Raw genomic sequence first — 20,832 nt, forward strand, 5'->3', positions numbered from 1 at the left:
AGACGGTATTTTTACCGGTTTATATAATAGAACGTCAAGTTAGATATAAAAATGTTTAGAATGGATAATCGGCAGGCGATGGTAAAGGCACTTATAGTATTATAAATGTGGGTTGGAGATTATTTGTTTTGCATGGAAAGATGAAAAGTGTCAAAATAGATCGTTATTAAGAAAAAAATACTTTACTTTTTGGCTCAATCTATGTAAGCATATTGAGGTACTTACAATATGGCGTGATAAAGATCCGTCCATCCATCCTCCGAGCCTTTTTCCCAACTATGTTGGGGTCGGCTTCCAGTCTAACCGTATGCAGCTGAGTACCAGTGTTTTACAAGGAGCGGCTGCCTATCTGACCTCCTCCTCCTATGGGGTATGAATTGATTTTGATACAGTTTTGTAAAATTCTTATCGACTTCAAAAAAATAATGTTCTCAGTTTGACCTGTATGGAGGTTTGTTTGTATGCGATTATCTCTCGTTTGTCATTAGTCCGTCTTAGGAGGTTTTATGTAAATGATTGAAGTGCTTTTATTTTTTTGGAAGTTGTTTTAAGTAGTTTTAGTTTCGAGGTCGAACAGTACTGGAATGGAGACCACGGACTAGCAAGCGCAGCGTAGGACGTCCACCAACGAGGTGGACAGACGACCTTATAATGGTCGCCGGAAGACGCTGGATGCAGGTCGCCTCCAACAGGTATCTGTGGAGATCTAAGAGGGAGGCCTATGTTCAGCAGTGGACGTCCTATGCCTGAGACGATGATGATGAAGAAGGTTTAACCTTAGGCATAGGCAGATTACATACATACAGGCTACCATACATAAAAAAAATACAGGTGAATCTACGTGCAGAAGTAAGTATAACTATGAAGGTAAGGTATATTTACCTTCCTACAATAATTACCTCAATTACCGCAATTTGAATGACGTTATTATAATGTCAACAAACTATTATTTTCCTATTGTTAGTGAGTTTCTTGTTCTTTAGGAATGTCTTAAAGTAAACAGTTAAATAGAATAGAATAGAATAGAATATTTTATTTTGCAAATATGGGTATACAAAAGTTCTTATAATTATAAAGTTCAGCCATATTTTACCATTCGGCATGCAAACATTATTACCTACTTAAACACTATTACCTACTATTAATCTATTATTTATAATCACAATATTATATGAGATCAGTTAACTTACTACTAATTTTACAATTAAACATTTATACATATAAATTATAATTTTTCTGCTAAGAAATCTGATATGGTATAATAAATTTTATCATTTAAAAATTGGCGTAACTTTCTCTTAAACAGTGGTGTGCTTAAGTCTTTCCAGGCATTTGGTAACTTATTGTATATTATTGGGGCCATGCAATAGATACTGTTGCGCTTCAGACTCGTTTGACACGACACAATGCATAATTTGCTATTGTCTCGTCTATTTCTCGGACATACATCAGCTAGACGTTGGAGACGAGACGGATTTTGTTTAACAAACATAGCTACTTCGAAGATATAGATACATGGAAGTGTCAGGATTTTGTATTGCCTAAAATAGGGCACACAACTGTCTGTACTTTTGAGCTTAAACATGGATCTGAGGCACCTTTTCTGAGCCTTAAAAGCTATGTCTCGATCAGTCGAGTTCCCCCAGAAAATGACTCCGTACCGTAAATGGGACTCAACTATTCCATAGTAAGCCGTAAGTAGCGCTTTATCATTCACTATAGAGGACAATCTATACAAAACAAAGGCGGAAGAGCTCAGTTTTTTACACAACATATCTACATGTGCCTTCCAATTCAAACTAAAATCTATTTGCAGTCCTAAAAATTTTGTATCACCCGCTTCCTCAATATTATTGTTTTTGTAATGTATGTGTAAAGTACTTCCTCCAGGAGTTCGCTGTCTAAAGTGCATTACCTTTGTCTTACTTAAATTTATATTTAAATTATTTTTGTCCAACCATCTAATTATTGAGTCAAGTGTGTTGTTAATATCATTTTCGTATGTGCTTATGCTTTTACAAGGGATCGTTACTGTGCTATCATCTGCAAACATTGTTATAGGTTGTTCAAGGGATAACGGCATGTCATTCACATATAGTATGACATATAAATGAATAATAGTTGAAGATATAGTTAGAATATCTACATTAATTAATTTGTATCAAATCAAAATCAAAATCTTTTTATTTCACATAGGCCTTTGCAGGCACCTATGAAACGTCACATTAGTTGCACGGTTCCAAAAAGTTGGTCTCATGGAGAAGAACCGGCAAGAAACTCCATAGACACTCTTTTTAAAAAGTAATATAGTCACAGTACAAACAGTCTATTACATAACAATAGTAAGCTCACAGAATTATACAATGCAAGAAAGTTAAACTGTAAATCTATACAATGCAAAGGGAGAAGAAAAAGTCGTTTAATTGCCAGGGAAGCCACACATGGAGAGATGAGTTATCGCCATATAATATCTTTATCGTCAACAAAGTCTTGAATTTTATAATAAGCTTTTTTAATTAGGGTGGATTTTAAAGTGTTCTTAAATTTTATATCCGTGAGATCGGTTACACACTTAGGCAGCTTGTTGTAAAAACGGACACAATTCCCTAAAAACGATTTATTCGATTTCGTTAATCTGAATCTCGGAACTACTAGCTTGTGTTTGTTTCTTGTATTAATGGAATGTATATCACTTTTAACACTAAATTGATTTAAGTTTTTGCGTACGAACATTATATTTTCTAGTATATAAAGAGAAGGTAGTGTCAGTATGTCAATTTCTTTAAATAATTCTCTTAATGACTCGCGAGGGCCGAGGCCATAAATTGCACGAACTGCCCTTTCTGGAGAACGAAGATTGAGTTTACGTCAGCCGCTGCCCCCCACAGTAAAATGCCATAGGACATAATGCAATGGAAGTAAGCGAAATACACGAGCCTAGCAGTAGCAACGTCAGTAATCTGTCTTATTTTTCTGACTGCATAAGCTGCGGAACTCAGCCTCTTTGACAGTGCTGAGATGTGGGCACCCCATTGCAATTTAGAGTCAATGGTGATGCCCAGGAAGACGGTTTGACTAATAACATCTAGTTTATTATCGTCCAGAACGATATTGAGCCCTACTGGTGTTACATTAGGTAAAGAGAATTTAATGCATTTCGTTTTGGAAGAATTAAGAAGCAAGTTATTCGCGGCAAACCACTTGCTCAGAGTAACCAAGCTATCGTTTACGTCTATAGGACTAGATTCCTTTCTGTTAATTTTGAAGACAAGGGAAGTGTCATCAGCAAATAAAATAATATCAGAGATCACAGACATCATATACGGGAGATCATTTATGTAAGCTAAGAATAAAAAGGGACCTAAAATTGAGCCCTGCGGCACGCCCATTTTTACTAATGACCCAGATGAAGTTGAGCCACTTACGTCCACTACTTGCTGTCTATTTGACAGATAAGAAAGGACGAGCGCGAGAGCTTTACCACGAATTCCGTAGTGGTTCAGCTTACAAATGAGAGTGTCATGGTCAACGCAATCGAACGCCTTAGAAAGGTCGCAGAAAATGCCCACAGCATCCCGCGAATCTTCCCAGGCGTTTAAGATTTGGGTGATCAATCTTGCACTTGCGTCAGTGGTAGACCTACCCTTTGTAAAGCCGTACTGAAACGACGGTCATGAAATATGTTGTTTAAATTAAAATGACTTAACATCTGATCGAGCATGATCCTTTCGAAGATTTTGCTAAAGGCTGGAAGGATTGAAATAGGTCTGTAGTTGGAAGGGTTCTTCTTACAGCCTGATTTAAAGATAGGAACAATTTTGCTGAGTTTCATCAAGTCAGGGAAGATACCGTTGTCAATGCAAAGGTTAAAAATTTCACTAAGTATTGGGGCAACACTCTCAATAATGGAATTAATGACTGTGACAGAAAAGCCCCATAAGTCCTCAGTCTTTTTTAGATTTAAAGACTTGAATGCTCTTTTGATCGTGTAATCAGAGACATATTTAAATTGGAAGTCAGGTATATTTCTACTGAAGTTCTGTCGAAGTAACGTCTCAGCTAATATTGAAGATGAATTAAGGGACTTGGTAACCTCTACAGGAATGTTTGAAAAAAAGGTGTCAAAAGCATTGGCAACCTCTACCTTATCTGAGATAACAGCATTATCAATAACTAACCGCGGGTCAGCATCCCGCATTTTAGTTTGGCCGGTTTCAACATTTATAATATTCCAGACTGTTTTAATTTTATTGTCTGATTTGGCTATTTTATTACTAATTGATTTCGACTTAGCCAAAATACATACCCTTTTAAATATCTTCGAGTAGTTCCTTACATAGTCATGAAAAGTTGGATCAGAAGTCAATGACCTTTCGTGGTACAAGTTATATAGGACATCCCTGCTTATCCTAATCCCTTTAGTAGACCATTCACTGAATTTAAATTTCTGAGTGATTTTAATAGTTTTTTTCGGACATGACTTATTAAGTTCCTGGCAGAGTGTATTAAATAAATGTTTAAATAGTTTATTTGGTTCTTTACAGTCCATGTTAATAGAATTTAATTTATCAGAAGTATTATCTTGAAATGTTTGCAAAGTTTTTTTGTTCAATGGTCTAAAAGTAATTATCTTATTTAATGAATTTATTTTATTAGTTTTAAAACTAACAAGCTGACCTTTGTGGTCCGACCGTACACCAGATATTAAGGAAGAATATTCGATATTACTGTTATTTGTAAATATATTATCAATACAGGTACTAGAAGTAGCCGTAATTCTAGTGGGATCATTAAATAAATAATTAAGATTAAATGAATTAAATAACGCTAAAAGGTTACATTTATCAGATGATTCAGTGAGAAGATCTATGTTAAAATCACCACAAATATAGACTAATTTATTACTTTTAATAACTTTTGAGAGAATATCCTCCATATGAACGAGAAATAAAGAAAAATTTGATGCTGGTGGTCTATAAACGCATAATATTATATGGCTTTCTATCTCTGCACATGCTACTTCGCAGACGCGATCAACAGAGCCAGAGGTAATGTCTAATCTATTTTTAAATTTTAAATTACTCTTAGATAAAATTATTGTACCTCCACCCTCAGCTGAAACTCTGTTAAACACACTGGCAACCACAAAATTATTTACATTAAATGACATTTTATCAGGCTTTAACCATGTCTCACAAAGACATATTATATCAATAGAATATTTATCAATTAATAATTCAATATCTAAAATTTTGCCAGAAAAGCGGTTTATGTTCTGATGAAAGAGTATAAGGTTACTACAATGCTTTTCTATTGTCTCAGGAGCTAGTTTAAACATTCAATCACCGTATTGTTAGGTAAACTAGACAATACTGATTCGTCGCTTATCCTAGGTTTTGTCATATTGTTATCTATGACACTGTTAATATTATATGCTAACAAAGAAGCAATCACATCTTTATATTTATTAGGGAAATACATACATTCCCTTGTTAAATAAAAATCACTAACAAACTTGTTAGTGTCAAAAAACAATAATTTGTCGCTATGACAACATGTCAAAGTGTACAATAAATTGTTCAAACTATGAACATACTTATTTTGTTTGTCTGAAGAGCAATCTGAATATGGTAATGCACAAAGTATAATATTTTTCAGATCGAGTTTTATTAAGGCATTGATACCATTTGCAATGTCACTTTTCGTTAAATCAAGACTATCACCTATTAAAATAATTAATGTGGAGTCAGCATCGAACTGAGTATTAATTATGTTTTTTATTATATAATTGAAATGTAAATCAGGGTAGCAGTGACTAGTTACAATGTGTGATTTAGAGAGTGAGTGTTGAATGTAGGAGCCTATACCTTTACCAAACCTGTCTGTGAATAAAATTGAATTAAATTGCTTGATGTTAGAGGAGCCCTCAACGGACTGAGGGGGTTCTGGCAGATTAGCTGCAAGCCGGGGTTCAGGCAGTGTGTCAGGTTGTGTTTGGAGGAGAGATTGTTGACCAATGCCTCATACTTCTCAGCACTATATTTCACCAGGTCCACTAGCTCACCGGCCTGTTGCAAGCGGGCACTTAGTTCCTTTTGACAATCCTCATATTTACTGAAGATGTATGAAAGCAATTTTTCTTTGACGGTTAGCTGGTCGTGTAACTGCTGTATGTCCAGGTCATAGGTAGCTCTGCACTGTTCAAGTTCCAGGGAACAAGAATTTAACTGCTGTACTAGATTCACACGTTCTCTCCTAAGGTGCATACAGTTGTTCATCTTATTCTGTTTCCTTACAGTACGGTACTTCCTGATAATTTTTTTACATTTAATGTATTTCTTGAGTTTATTTTTACTTAAAACCAATGGACATTGCATTATGGTAACATCCCCTGTCAAATCTATAATTTCAGCCGAGCTGCACGCTGCTGTGGAGCTTCCTACCAACTCAGTGAACAGGTTGAGGGTCTCGGATGTCTGATCCCTAGCTTTGGCAGACTCGTACAAAGATATTGTCTTGTAGGCCTCACATAACTCGAGCTCTAGGTCAGTTATACGCTTCAATGTAAGATGGTGCGTTTCACTGCATTCATGTAATGATGACACCGTTTGCTGAAGGTGGTTGTGTTGGTCGAGGAGGTCCATATATAGGTACTATTTAATATAAAAAAACTGGCCAAGTGCGAGTCGGAACCGCGCACGAAGGGTTCCGTACCATTATTTATAAAACGGACACAAAATCACGTTTGTTCAATGGGAGCCTCCCAAAATATTTATTTAATTCTAGTTTTCAGTTTTGTTGTTATCACGGTTCATAAGATACAGCCTGGTGACAGACGGATGGTCAGACAGAGGAGCGAAAACAATAGGGTCCCGTTTTACCCTTTGGGTACGGAACCCTAAAAAGAGGAAACATTTTTTGCTTATTTGAAGGTACTTACCATGCTACGTCATTCGAACATCTTTGGCCGTCGTCACAGGTAGTCAGAAGCCAGAAGGTTTGACAACCAGTCTTAAAAATGAGTATTAGTTAGTTATTAGTTACCTGGGTAATAGGGTAGTGGAGGTCAGATAGGCAGTCGCTCCATGTACAACACTAGTATTTAGATGCATTTAGTAAGACTGGAAGCCGACCCCGACATAGTCGGGAAAAGGCTAGGCAGATGAGATACGTAATTAAATAAATATTAAACGCAGCATTTATTTAATTTAAATCACATTATGTACTTCGTAATATAAATAAAATATTTATTTATTTTACATCTAATTTTAGTCTTCAAAACAGGAAATTGAAATCTTCTTCCTTTCTGCAACTCGACTAAAAAAGAGATACTAAATGAAACTAAAAATACAAAATTAATTAACTTTTTTAATTTCTTCAAAGTTCTTCCAAACAATACTAGTGATATACCACTGCAAACTATAGAATATTTGTGTTAAAAGTACAGAAACTACTAGAAATATATAAAAGTATATAGTGCCGTATAGAATGTTCAGAATAGGGTACACCCAGGTTCCTGTGTTCATGTAGGAGGACACGATACTGGAACAAAAAATAATGTATTTAGTCATCATCAATGTAGTACATAAGAGAGTTCATAAGGGGAGTACAACAGATGAGTATATAAGAGAGAAATATAAGAGAGACCATAAGAGAGACCATAAGAGAGAATATAAGGGAGTACATAAGAGGGTACATAAGAGGGTACATAAGAGAGTACATAAGAGGGTACATAAGAGAGTACATAAGAGGGTATATAAGAGTATATTAGAGAGTACATAAGAGAGTACCTAAGAGAGTATATAAGCGAGTACATAAGAGAGTATATAAGAGGAGTACAGAAGAATGTACATCAGAGAGTTTATACGAGAGTGCGTAAGAGGAGTATTTCAGAACTGCTGTTTTGTGAAAGTTTCTTAAATCCCACATAGCGATTTCGGGAATCGAACCCGAGACCCCATACAAGGCAGTTGTTAGTTACAGCCTTTTTATCGTCCCACTGCTGGGCTGCGGCCTCCTCTCACACGGAGAAGGATTGAGCGTTAATCACCACGCTTGCTCAATGCGGGTTGGTGATTTCAGACTATAGTCCAGGTTTCCTCAAGATGTTTTTCTTCACCAGACTATCAAGGAAAATAATAAAATACTTACACGACCAAATAACCAGCTGCATACCCATTCATCATCATCAGATTAGCCACATGGGTTTCCGGAGTCTTCTGAGGTCGAAAGACCAGCTCCCACAGGACTACTGGCATGATGGCCGTATGGATTACATGATTGGCTCCCCATGTTAAGGTCTGGTCTACTGAAGGTGGAAGGATCAGGCTTCTATCGTAGGAGTAGGCTGACCAGAAGACGAAGGAAGTTGTCTGGAATAAAGAAAAACGGTTTTGAGTTCAGGAGTTGGTGGTTAAGTATTCATATTTTTTATACTCTGATTATTTATTTAAACTTTGTTAGAACTATTTAGTAGATGGTTTATGTGAAGTGGTTCTTCATTGATCACATTTTTTGTAATGGCGGTCTTTACACATAGTGAAGTACGTACCGCGGGTCAATAGTTTTCATCCTAATATTTAAATTGCAATGCACAAGTTTTTCTTATGTTTTCTAATTAAAATATAATAATTAATCCCACTAGTTATCCTCCAGAATTATATGTAGAATTCACAATTTATTGTTGCGAGTAATTTTGTCATATACCTACTAAATAAATTTTATTTTTAACTTTGACTGGACCACGAGTTTGAGAGACCCCCTGATACATTATTAACTACTCGCTTCTGCTCGCGGCATCACCCGCTTTGTGTATTAATAAAAAGTAGCCTATGTGTAAATCCAGGGTACCTTCCATATACCTCAACCAAATCATTCCAGCCGTCGTTTTTGCGTAAAAGAATAACAAACATACTTACATCCATACATTCTCACAAACTTTCACATTTGTAATATTAGTAGGATAGTAGGATATTAGTAGGATTAGTGCGAAGTAGGATGTATGTATGTAGGTGCTGTAGAGATGTAGTACTTAGATACTCTTTGGTGGTAAGGTTTTATTCATTATATTTAATACCTGGCCGGACAGTGATGAAAATAGATTCGATTCGAAATAGAATAAGTTTTTATATTGAAGGATGCACTTGATCCCCAACAATCCCCAATCAGTCAATAAACGCAAAGTTGAAGTTATTCGAAATCTTTTAATTAAATATCCTGAGATCCCCGGTCCCTAGCGCACCACGCGCTACAGTACTTACAAAAGCGTACGGCCATACGACACTGGAGAACATAGGGTCTCGTATTTTCTGTAAGGTCTGCTGAAGAGAGCTGATCTTCCCTTCATTGGAGAGAGCCAGCACGTCGCATGATAGACCCAGTGCTGCGTATAACATTTGCATGTACTGGAAATAGATAAAAAAATAGTAAAAACAAGGGAAAATAAATGGAACAAGGATTTAAATTAGAGTAAGGAATCACGTTTAATTTTATGAAGGTGTTTTTTATTTATTTATCTACTACCTGTTCTCGCGGCTTCCCGCGCATTCCGGAGGACTACTTTCCTCACCCGGTAAAAAGAAACCTATGTCCTTTCTCCGGCTCTAGATTATATCTCAATCTTTTTTCTAAATTGGTTCAGTAGATTTGGTCTGATAACGAGACTAACAGACATATACAGACCAATGTAAAAACTTCTTTCAGTGTTAGATATTTAGCTCGTTCATCTAGAACCTACTATCTTGGTAGGCAAATGCCTACCTTTATAATCTGAGTAGGCAAAAGTACTGATCGGTCAACTTTTAAATTTGTAAAGTGTAGTATCTAAAACGTTTACTTACAACATTCCAAACAGTCATAAACTTGTGCTGGTTATCATGGAACTCCTTCACAGCTGCATCGTTCACCGCTTCTCTGGTGAATGTGGTGGTAATGTGAACAGCTGTGATCATATGCATCACCAGGGTAGCTGCGTAGCCTAGCATGCGAGGGTAGATCAATGAGGACCTGGAAAATGAAGGAGGAGCTTTGAAAATGATCTTCATCATCATCATCAGCCTATCGCAGTCCACTGCTGGACATAGGCCTCTCCAAGTGCACGCCACTGAGATCGATTTTCGGCTTCTCGCATCCAGCTCCTGCCAGCCGTCTTGCGCAAGTCATCACTAATCTTATACCTACACTTTTCCTTCTCGTCTCAATCCATCTTAAATCCTAAACTCTCTAGGCGCCTGGTTGACGCTTCTCGTGACCAAAAGGCTGGCTATTACCTCGGACAAAGGATCAGCATGGCGATCCAACGAGATAATGCTGCCAGCCTTTTGGGCACGCTCCCAGTCGACGATGGGGACGAATTTTTTGATGCCTTTTAGTTTTAGGTTTTTTTAATAGAATATTAAGTTTTTTTTGTAAATATGATTAAAGTGAATAAAAATTAGAGATCCATTTTAAGGTTGTCTGGAAGAGATCGCTCTTAGTGATAAGACCGCCCATTATGTCATCTGCTTTAATTAGAGGTAGATTTAAGATTAAAAAAAAAAAAAATTGTGCCTAATAAAGTTTTTTTATCTTAAGTGAGTTGGGACTTTATACTAATATTGTAAAGCTGAAGAATTTGTTAGTGTGAGCGCTCATCTCTGGAACTACTAGACCAATTGAAAAAAGAATTTCAGTGTTAGATAGGTAGCCCATTTATCGAATGGTTACGGACTACTTTTTGTCTATAGGTATGTGATGTTTTTACTATAGAGGAGGACCTATAAAATTGTGAAAATGTATAATTGAGAAGGTTTTTCCTTGTAAATGACACTCGATGCAATGCAAGGACACTAAAGACATTTCAGAGTTAAAATAATTATACCTATGCGAAGGATTTATTCATTTTTACTATAGTACATATGTACTTATATATGTACCTATTTTTTACTATGACGCAGGTACAACTTATATGAAAAAGCAAAACTACAAAAAAACAGTGTGAAGTCCTATAGGGTCCAGGAACTTTAAAAAAATAAAAGTACTTTAGATAAAAACCCTTATGACGTAGATAGGCATATTACAAGTTCTTTATTTTAAAAATCCTTTTGACGTAGGTAGAGTAGCATACGTACGCACGCTCATTGCGATATAAAAATGCATTCGTACCTCTACGATTAATAATGAACCATATTTCTAAGACACGAAGGTTCCATATCCTTTGAACTTAATAAACGCACGCTCACTTTGATATAGGTAAAAATGCATTGAAACCCCTTCGATTGATAGTGAACCCTATTTCTATAACACGAAGGTTTCATTTTCTTTGAATTTATAACGAAAGTGTCGAAGCTTAAAATATCCTCCCGAAATTCGCATGGTTTAAAAATAGAATCTAAAAATATAATTTGACCCTTGTTAAAAACTTACGTTCTTTTTTCAAGTTTTGTTTTAATAAAACCGATCAAACGAATATGGACTTTGTTGCTACTGAAATTAAAGTTCAAAATACAATATTTGCGTATCAAATTAAATACCAATTAATTTGAAAGCTTTGTTTAATTAATAAAGTGATTTCAGAATCTATATGCATTTCCGAAAAAAACCTTATTCATACTCATACAAATAGTTTAAAAAGGCATGAAAAAATTAAAGCTCTATATTTTCTCGAGACTAGATTCTGAAATTCAGGCAATATTGTTCAAAATAAAGGATTAACTAGCTGTGTTATTAACCTATTAACCGCATTTCAATGAAACTGCTTTCTGCAGCTAGATATAAAATAGTCAAATCGTTATTCTGATGTTATAAGCTGTTCAATAGTATGTAGTAAAAGAGTAACAGACAGCCGCATATAAAAACTTTTATAATATTATCTAGTGTAATTTACGAAAAAAAGAAAATATTTTTCTGTGTTTTACTGCAAAACTATAGAACTTCGATATTTAGATAATAGTCTAATCTCAAAAAATCTTGAATTAAAAGACAGACAAATACTAGTCCACGCATATTTCTTTGGCAATTTAAACTGAACTGCACTAGGGTTACTGGGCCAGTTTAGGCGATTATGTAATTAAAGCATAGACAAACCAGTTAGAACCTAAAGGTACAGGTTAATTAGACATCCAGTTTTGGTACCTTGATCTATGTTCTTAGGGATCGATGAAATACCTAAGCTAGTCTTATTTGATTAATTAAACCATAAAGTGTATGAAGATTTTCAAATCAATTTGTTTATACTAATATAATAATTTAAACGAATAGAAAAAAGAGGAAACATTGTGTTGTTTGTTTTTACCCTAAAGGCTCCGAAACTACTGAATTGAATTAAACAATTCTTTCACCTTCTTTCGTTGGAAAGCTACACTCTTCACGAGTAACATAGGCTATATTTTATCCCAGCACGGGCAGTAGTTACCACGGGACGTGAAACCGCGGGAAAACAGCTAATAAAAGATAAATGCATTTTAACAACACAAATAAAAGCTTCAAAATCTTACCTATTTGACAGCTCTGCTGACGACATTTTGCAAAATTGCACTTTGATATAATTTAATTACGAAGAAAATAAAACTGCCACTCCTAATTATGGAAATATAAAGTAAAGAGAAAAAACTAGGAAGTTTAAATAATTAAGATAAAGAAAACTTTCATTAAACTAAATTAAACTTAGATAGGAATAATAATTATAAGTAAAAATTTGCTTTTGACTGACAAAAACTTAGAAAATCTAAATTAATTAGAAAATCAACAGATTAATATGATAACTAAAATGATACTATGAGATGTTATTAAATTGAATAATAATAATTATTACAATCTTTGCACACGTGAGCCTGTCACCCCGTTTCGCAACCAAATGAAGTTAATATTAACCATATAAACTGTAGCAGGTTTCAAACAGGCTACATAGTGCTTTTAATGTTTCTTTTTGTTCTCGACCTTCGTAAAAAAAATGTATAAATTTGTATGATGGGAAAGTGCGAAATAACTTTGTGCACTAAGGGATCACTATTTTTCATTTTGGAACTTAACGAGTAACCGCATACGGGAGGTGGCCACGCTTTCAATGTTGATATTAAAACATTGTGTTATTTATTATGTAACTTGAAATTCACATACTTTGTTAACACAACTTTCAGCTATCTTCTAGAATGCTGTTTTACGTAAACCTGCCAATACCTATTCCACTAAACTAAGTTTTCAAACAAAAATTAAAAGGGGCGTAACGGAGTTGAGGATGTCAGATAAGCAGGCGTTCTATATAGCCCACTGATGCCTAGTCAGCTGCATCCAGTGTGACTGAAAGCCGACCACAATATAGTTGGGAAAAGACTAGGCAGATAGTGTTAACGATAAGGTAAATAAGTGTACTAGCAATCTGATGAGGTAAAAAGTAAATGCTATGACTAAAATCATAGGCGCTTATATTTACTTACAGTTTTCAAATTATATTAATCCTTTAAGAAATATGTTATGGTATTAATCTTTTAGACTTCAAACATGTTTGATATTTTAATATTATCCATTACAACTTTTGAAATATATATACTTTTTAAATTACCTACCTACATGTCTTTTATTTTGTGCCTACACTATAAAATATTAAATCTTTTTATAAAAAAATACTTCGCAGGTGTTATATTACCTATACCAAAAACAAAAGAACAATAATAAAACAGAAACTGTAACACAAAAAAATGCATTTAAATTTCGAACTTCGGACCAAAAACAAAAGTGGTTAAAATGTACAAACCAGTATGTTATGCTTATAACGGCATCAGCCGCTTACACGGCCAGTCGCGTCCCTTGATAAAATATTATATCTCTAGTGTTTACATACGGAAAATCAAGGTAAATATTTCTATATTTATATCTTATTATATACAAAATTAAAGTTAAGATATAATAGTGTTTGTTAGTGAGTAATTTTTGTGCGAAAAAGTGGTTTTTAGTGGTGTTTTTATTAAAATTGTGTAGCTGTCATTTCTGTCACGTCAGCGAATGATTAGGTTAAGTTAGTCATTTGACAGATTAGATATTTGACGTATGGCCGGTTGTATCTAACTGCATTTTGTTTTTATTATCTTTGTATTATCGTGTATTTATGCTACTTAAATTGATATCAATTTATTTGTCACTCTGATTTTATCTATGTCTAATCTAATAACTTAGGTATAATATAAAATCAGTCTTTCCTGTCGTTTGATGCTTTTGGTTATTTATATTTATTTTAAAAAGTAAAGACACTATGTCAAACAATAGAGCAAGCGGTTGTCAATTTTTTTTAGAAAAAAAAATAATACAATTGTTTAGTAGGTAAAACTAAATGGGTGTATTGTACCTAATTAATGTGTGAATAGAATGTTGCTAACGGAATCGTAAAGTCAAGTAATTTTGAGCAGTGAAACTCATACATAACTTTCTCTTATGTGAGTTAACTGTCTCGAAGTTCTAGTAGTTGCATACATTACATGCTTGCATACAGATATGCCCGGTTCAGACCAAAATCACTTGGCTGGTTTTAGGAAACTTTCACAAAGCAGCCCGGGGTCTGGAAGTTGGTGATTGATACACCAAGGCATCGGAGAGCACGTTAATGTTGGTCCTGCGCCTGATCTCTCTCCGGTCGTGTGGGATTGCCGTCCCATCGGGCTATGAGAGTGAAGGAATAGTGAGTGCACCTGTGTCTGCGCAAATGCTTGTGCACTATTAATGTCCTGCGCAGCTATACCTACCTCTTTGCTTCAAAACAAGTAACAGTCATTGTTAGTTTAGATCACTATAGTCACTCTACAAAGCTGTAATACCATGATACCTATCTGTATATAAGTAATTGTCAGTTACAATATGTCAATGCCATTCAGCGTCTAGTCAGTAGTTATCATGTATAATGTCCGATCACGTTTAGATAATACAGTAATTATAACTGCAGTTCAAAGGTCAACTTTAAACGTTGACATGAATGTAAAGGAAACTGTCAGCTATGTCGGTTATGGTTGTTAACCTGATATTAAATAATATTCAATAATAATGGCGTCCAGGGCGATTGTCATCTATTGTGGTTATCATGTAAGGAGATTAGCCAGCTGCGCAGAAAATATTATAGTGCACAAGCATTTGCTTGGACACAGGTGCACTCAATATTCCTTCACTCTCATAGCGCGATGGGACGGCAATCCGACACGACCGGAAAGAGATCAGGTGCAGGACCGACATGAACGTGCTCTCCGATGCACGGGTGTATCAATCACCAACTTCCAGACTTCGGGCTACTTTGTAAAAGTTTCTTTCGGGATTCGAATTCACACACATGTTGTGTAGGAAAGAAAATAACTTTTGATATGTTCTTATCATATATCAGTTGACCTGTAAAATTATGAATCAGCATAGATAATGTAAGAGCCGATAATGTAATGTTACGATAATATTATGTTATCGGTTATCAAGAGTTCAAACTTAACGTTATATTATAGAAATAGGTACTTCAATCATAATTCTATGTAAATATCGGGCAGTGTTTTATAATGCCATATGCCATGTAGTAATTTTATGCTTGATTTGTGATAGACCGTGGCTGATTTTATAAGGCAAGGTTGAGACGTAATTTTGCGGATATTTTAGAAATGTATGTTATGTATGTGATTTGTTATTGTTTGCTAGAACGTGACACATACCGGAGGAAACTTGTCTAAAAAAATATTTGAAAAATGCCATAGCAAGTCAGTGGTGGTCATACACAAAATCCCAATTCAAGAAAACAACTTAAATAATTATATTTTTTTTGGCGCTTTTATTTCTTGTCCACCATTTTTTGTAAACATCAAATTCACAAAAAAAATCAATACATAGTATAAAACAAAGTCTTTTTCTGTCTCAATATCCCTATGTGTGCTTAAATCTTTGAAACTACGCAACGGATTTTGATGCGGTTTTTTTTAAATAAATAGAGTTATTGAAGAGGAAAGGTTATAACACTAAAGCGGACGCGACGCCCGGGTCGCTAGTTAAAAATAAAGAATAAAAGTATAATATTAGGATAGGTATAATTTTTGTAGTCTATGAAGATCCAAAAGATATTGAATCACGCAAATGTATTAAGCGACAAAATTGTCCACATATGAAACTCTTAACGATAATCTCAACTGTACCAAAGCTCTTCTTTTGTTTTCAGCACCATGTCCCGACAAGCCTACCTGCGTATCCTGGTATATACAGCCAGTATAATCATGTACATAGGTAATATGTTTTATATGACCTGGGTAAATAGAAATAATCCGGTTGTAAACGAGCAAGTTGAGCAGTTTAAGAGTTTGGAGCTGAGGTTCTTTACTACTTGGACGTATGTGAGTATGATATTACGAATTAAAAATCTGCATACCTGTTAAACTTACAGGTGCTATCTTGTCTCCAAAATGATCTGGGTTTTACCATTTGTCAAAACAAACATTTTAATGGTACATGCATTAATTTACCTTATGCATAAATATATAGAATGGCATTGCGACGATTCCCATTTTACGTGATTCGACGCTAGAAACAGAACCAAACCATCATAAGCATTTATAGTATCCAACTGCAGGGCAGAGGTCTCTTCTTATACAGAGAAGTAAGAGCGTTAACCATCGCCCTTGCTCAAGACAGAATGGAGATTTCAATGCTTTACCTTTACTCAGCCAATCTGCCTTGTGCTTAGAAAGTGCATTCATTTATTTTGAAAGTTTATTTTGGCACTTGGCTGACCTGAAATGGAACCCGCATTGTCGTATTGAGAGGCTGGTGCTTTAACCACTGGGCCCCCACGACTTTTATATACATACTTACAAACTAGTTAAGCATCTAATATATCTAAAAGTCGTGGTGGCCTAGTGGGTAAAGGACCAACCTCAAGTATGAGGGCGCGGGGTCGATCCCAGGTCAGGCAAGTACCAATGCAACTTTTCTAAGTTTGTATGTACTTTCTAAGTATATCTTAGACACCATTGACTGTGTTTCGGATGGCACGTTAAACTGTAGGTCCCGGCTGTCAGTGAACATCCTTGGCAGTCGTTACGGGTAGTCAGAAGCCAGAAAGTCTGACACCAGTCTAACCAAGGGGTATCGGGTTGCCCGGGTTACTGGGTTGAGGAGGTCAGATAGGCAGTCGCTTCTTGTAAAGCACTGGTACTCAGCTAAATCCGGTTAGACTGGAAGCCGACCCCAACGTGATTGGGAAAAGGCTCGGAGGATGATGATATCTAAAAATGTCTTCAAATATTTTATATTTCAGTTACTACAAGTAGGCTACGCAATATTCGCTCTGGGCTGTGATCTCTTCATAGTGAAGAATGCGAAGAACAAAAACTACAGTCTACCATCACCTATCACTGATTTTAGAGAAATAATCTTCTCTGGTCTGGTGTGGCCTTGTACCATGGTAAGATATTTATTGTTAAAGCTAGTTATCATCAGTTAGATATATGTATAGATTTGGCCAATATTCCATCAAAATATTAAGCGAACAAAAGAACACACTGCTAGCATATGTTTGCGAACAAAGGTTACAATTTCGTGGACATGTCAATGTCACAACCATGTCTGTTAAAAACGAAAAACCAGATTTTTACAAAAACAAGTTCAGTATCTAATTTATGTACCTACATATTTGAAAAAGTTTCCTTTTTGGAGAGTGAAACATAAAATTTGTACCTCCTTTTTTCCGACGTCAAAAATCATCAAATGACCCCTCCCGCTGTGGGTTAGCAGCGGCGAGGGAGTGTCAGACTCTTACTGACTAAAAACCGTCGTGTTCCGTCGTAGGCCTTTTATGTACCAGGGCCGCGGTATCTCTTTCGCAACCCGCAGCCCGGCAGGCCTTGGCCCTGCTGGGCCCCGCTGATTTGTACCTACTTGCGGCGTAAGTCCACTGCCAGCATTTTGTATTATGAGCACAAAGGTTGCAATATCAGAAGGATATATTGAGATATTGATAGATATATAATTATAGTTTATATACTAAACTAAATATTTGTACGCATAATTGCTAAGGAATACGAAGGACGCGAAAAAAGTGACAAAAACGCGCTCTGTCAGATTGTCTAACAAGAACGTTGGATATTATTGTATTTTCTCATGAAATAAATTATATTAATGTTATGCCAATAGCTTGGTTTTTTCGGCCATACCCTTCAATAATACTTACATCAAAATTCTCCAAATTCCAGGTAGTCTTCACAATATTCTGGGGCCTCTATAGCTACGACAGACGTCTTATCTTCCCCGAGTTCCTCGACGCTGTCATCCCGCCGATCTCCAACCACGTCATACATACGATGATAGTTCCCGTGGTCCTCTGTGAGGTGGTGTTAAGGCCCAGGAAGACACCGGAGAACCATGCGAGGAATGTTTCGCAGCTGACTCTGCATTTGTGTGTTTATTTCAGTGTGTGAGTATTTTATTTAGTCTGTAATTTTTTTGAAGAGGAAACCTACCCGTTCAGGCTCCGAAACTACTGTTTCGATTTGAGAAAATATTTAACTATTGGAGGGCTAGACTATTCCCCAAGTAACATAAAATATATTTTCCTATATTTATAATATATTTTAGAAACTTTAAATAGCTTGGAGTTCAGGTGTGTTGATAAATATGATGATTTTTCTTGTTGACCTATACTTCAATTGAAAAGGGACATCACTGATGCAGATTCTTTACACACATTAAACAAATAAAGTACTGCTCTAAATAATGCTTTAATTAGATATCTATAGATATATATATGTGCCTACTCAAATGGTATCAACTATCTACCTATGTATAGACGTATATTTAACACGTGTACAACACAATTTTCCTCATATTTTTATAAAAGTAATACTTACCTATTATTTTTTCTTTTTCCAGGTTATACTTCACATACATAGAAAGAGGTATCTGGTTGTATCCTATATTTAAGAAACTCTTTGGCACAATATACTTTGTTTTTGCTATAGCAGCCATAGCCGCATTATTTTATATATTTTACTATATACAATGGCCGATCACAAATATGATTCACGGTTCTAAGAAAAAAGTTGAGAAGAAAAAGGCAAAATTAGAGAAAAAAGTTAAATGATTATAGTGATAAATTGTAGCTAATTTAGTTAAAAATATGTTTGAATTTAGATAATTTATTTTTGGGTATTGTTTTTTTTTGTATTTTTATTAAAATAATTTGATTGAAGAGCTTTGTTTTTATTTTTATCCTGATATAATATTGTACGAAATCTGCTAAAGTTTGTAGGTACAATGTATGTACATATGCATACATGCGTTTGTTCCTCTTTCACGCAAAAACTACTACATATATAGATTTTTGAACATTGTCAATATAGCTTATATGCTGCTGTTTTACTAATTGCGGGGATAAGATGCGGTTGAAACAGCGAACGGATGAAAGCTAGTGAAAACGCGGGTGGGTGACTACAAGTAATGATATAATGGAGATTATGAGAATCCATCAACCAGCTGTCTGACATAGTAATTATATGGAACCCGAAGTCTTGAAGTGGATGATTACACCCGTGCATCGGAAAGAATGTCAATGTCGGTCCTGCGCCTAATCTCTCCTGTGGTCTCGGATTGCCGTCCCATCGGGCTATGAGAGTGAAGGAATAGTGAGTGCTACCTTCACTCTCATACCTGTGTCTACGCAAATCCTTGTGCACTATAATATGTCCTCCGCAGCTGGCTGGTCTCCTATGAGAACAGCCTCAGTAACCGGTAATCGGCTAAGAGGACATCATTATTTTTTGGAGATGGGGGTAGTACCGCGGTATAAGGTTAGCTAGACTATACGTATAGTAGCTGATATTAGTCATATTATTATATTCTAATCATATTAAATCAGAATTTGGAACACACCGTCTAGTTCTGATAACGAAACCTTGCTCTTAAAACGTTTTATTGAACTCTCACTAATTATCTACTTCATTAGATACTAATTAAAATATTAATTTTGAATGTATAGGCATTAGATATTATTAATTGTAAAAAGGTAGATAAAAACCCGATATCAGTTCATATTAAATTTTTGGGCCATCGTTTATAATTTTAATATTCAAACTCCTCAATTGTTTTAATTTCAAATATAAATAAGCGTATATAAAAGCTCTTTAGAAAAGTCAAGCTAGTTGCACGGAGAAGAACTGTCAAGAAACAAACTCCATAGAGAGTCTTTTCATTTTGTTTACAATAGTCTCCTAACAGTAAAGTATGTATGTATATAGCTTTTTCTATGTTACATTCTTTCACACAAAAGCTACGAATAATGGATTTTGATGAAACTGGGTAGTCATCATTCTCATCCTCCGAGCCTTTTTCCCAACTACATATGTTGGGGTCGGCTTCCAGTCTAACCGAATGTAGCTGAGTACCAGTGCTTTACAAGGAGCGATTGCCCTATCTGACCCCCTCAACCCAGTTACCGGGGCAATCCAATACCCCTTGGTTAGAAACTGGGCAGTATTATAGCTTATTACTAGAAGAACGTCTAGGATAACTGTTTTTCTCCATGCACGGGAAGTAATTTTCTCGTGACGCAAAACAACACATTAAATGCACGAGATATACTGAAGAAAACCGGCCAAGTGCGAGTTGGACTCGCGCACGAAGGGTTCCGTACCATTATTTAGAAAATGAGCAAAACAATCACGTTTGTTGTATAGGTGCCCCCCCAAAATATTTATTTTATTCCAGTTTTCAGTATTTGTTCTTATAGCGGCAACAGAAATACATTATCTGTGAAAATTTCAACTCTCTAACTATCATGGTTCTATGATACAGCCTGGTGACAGACGGACGGACGGACGGACAGAGGAGCGAAAACAATAGGGTCCCGTTTTA

At 35.6% G+C, this 20,832-nt stretch overlaps 2 protein-coding genes across 2 annotated transcripts; one reads left to right on the forward strand and one right to left on the reverse strand.

Moving 5' to 3' along the window:
• Positions 1-7,336: 7,336 nt before the first annotated feature.
• On the reverse strand, positions 7,337-10,023 carry LOC135118974 (androgen-dependent TFPI-regulating protein-like). Its single transcript, XM_064042224.1, has 4 exons — positions 9,840-10,023; positions 9,261-9,404; positions 8,152-8,372; positions 7,337-7,542 (listed from the first exon to the last, which is right to left on the reverse strand). Exons 1-4 carry the CDS (start codon positions 9,981-9,983, stop codon positions 7,356-7,358), a joined length of 696 nt encoding a protein of 231 aa, XP_063898294.1. The 5' UTR covers positions 9,984-10,023; the 3' UTR covers positions 7,337-7,355.
• Positions 10,024-13,713: 3,690 nt separating this feature from the next.
• On the forward strand, positions 13,714-19,171 carry LOC110373782 (androgen-dependent TFPI-regulating protein). The gene is made up of 5 exons (XM_064042225.1): positions 13,714-13,827; positions 16,148-16,319; positions 17,243-17,389; positions 18,177-18,397; positions 18,853-19,171. The coding sequence occupies exons 2-5, from the start codon at positions 16,152-16,154 to the stop codon at positions 19,061-19,063; spliced, it is 747 nt and encodes a 248-aa protein (XP_063898295.1). The 5' UTR covers positions 13,714-13,827; positions 16,148-16,151; the 3' UTR covers positions 19,064-19,171.
• Positions 19,172-20,832: the final 1,661 nt, after the last annotated feature.

Source organism: Helicoverpa armigera, chromosome 27 (assembly GCF_030705265.1).
Source record: "Helicoverpa armigera isolate CAAS_96S chromosome 27, ASM3070526v1, whole genome shotgun sequence".
Classification (NCBI taxonomy): Eukaryota; Metazoa; Arthropoda; class Insecta; order Lepidoptera; family Noctuidae; genus Helicoverpa; species Helicoverpa armigera.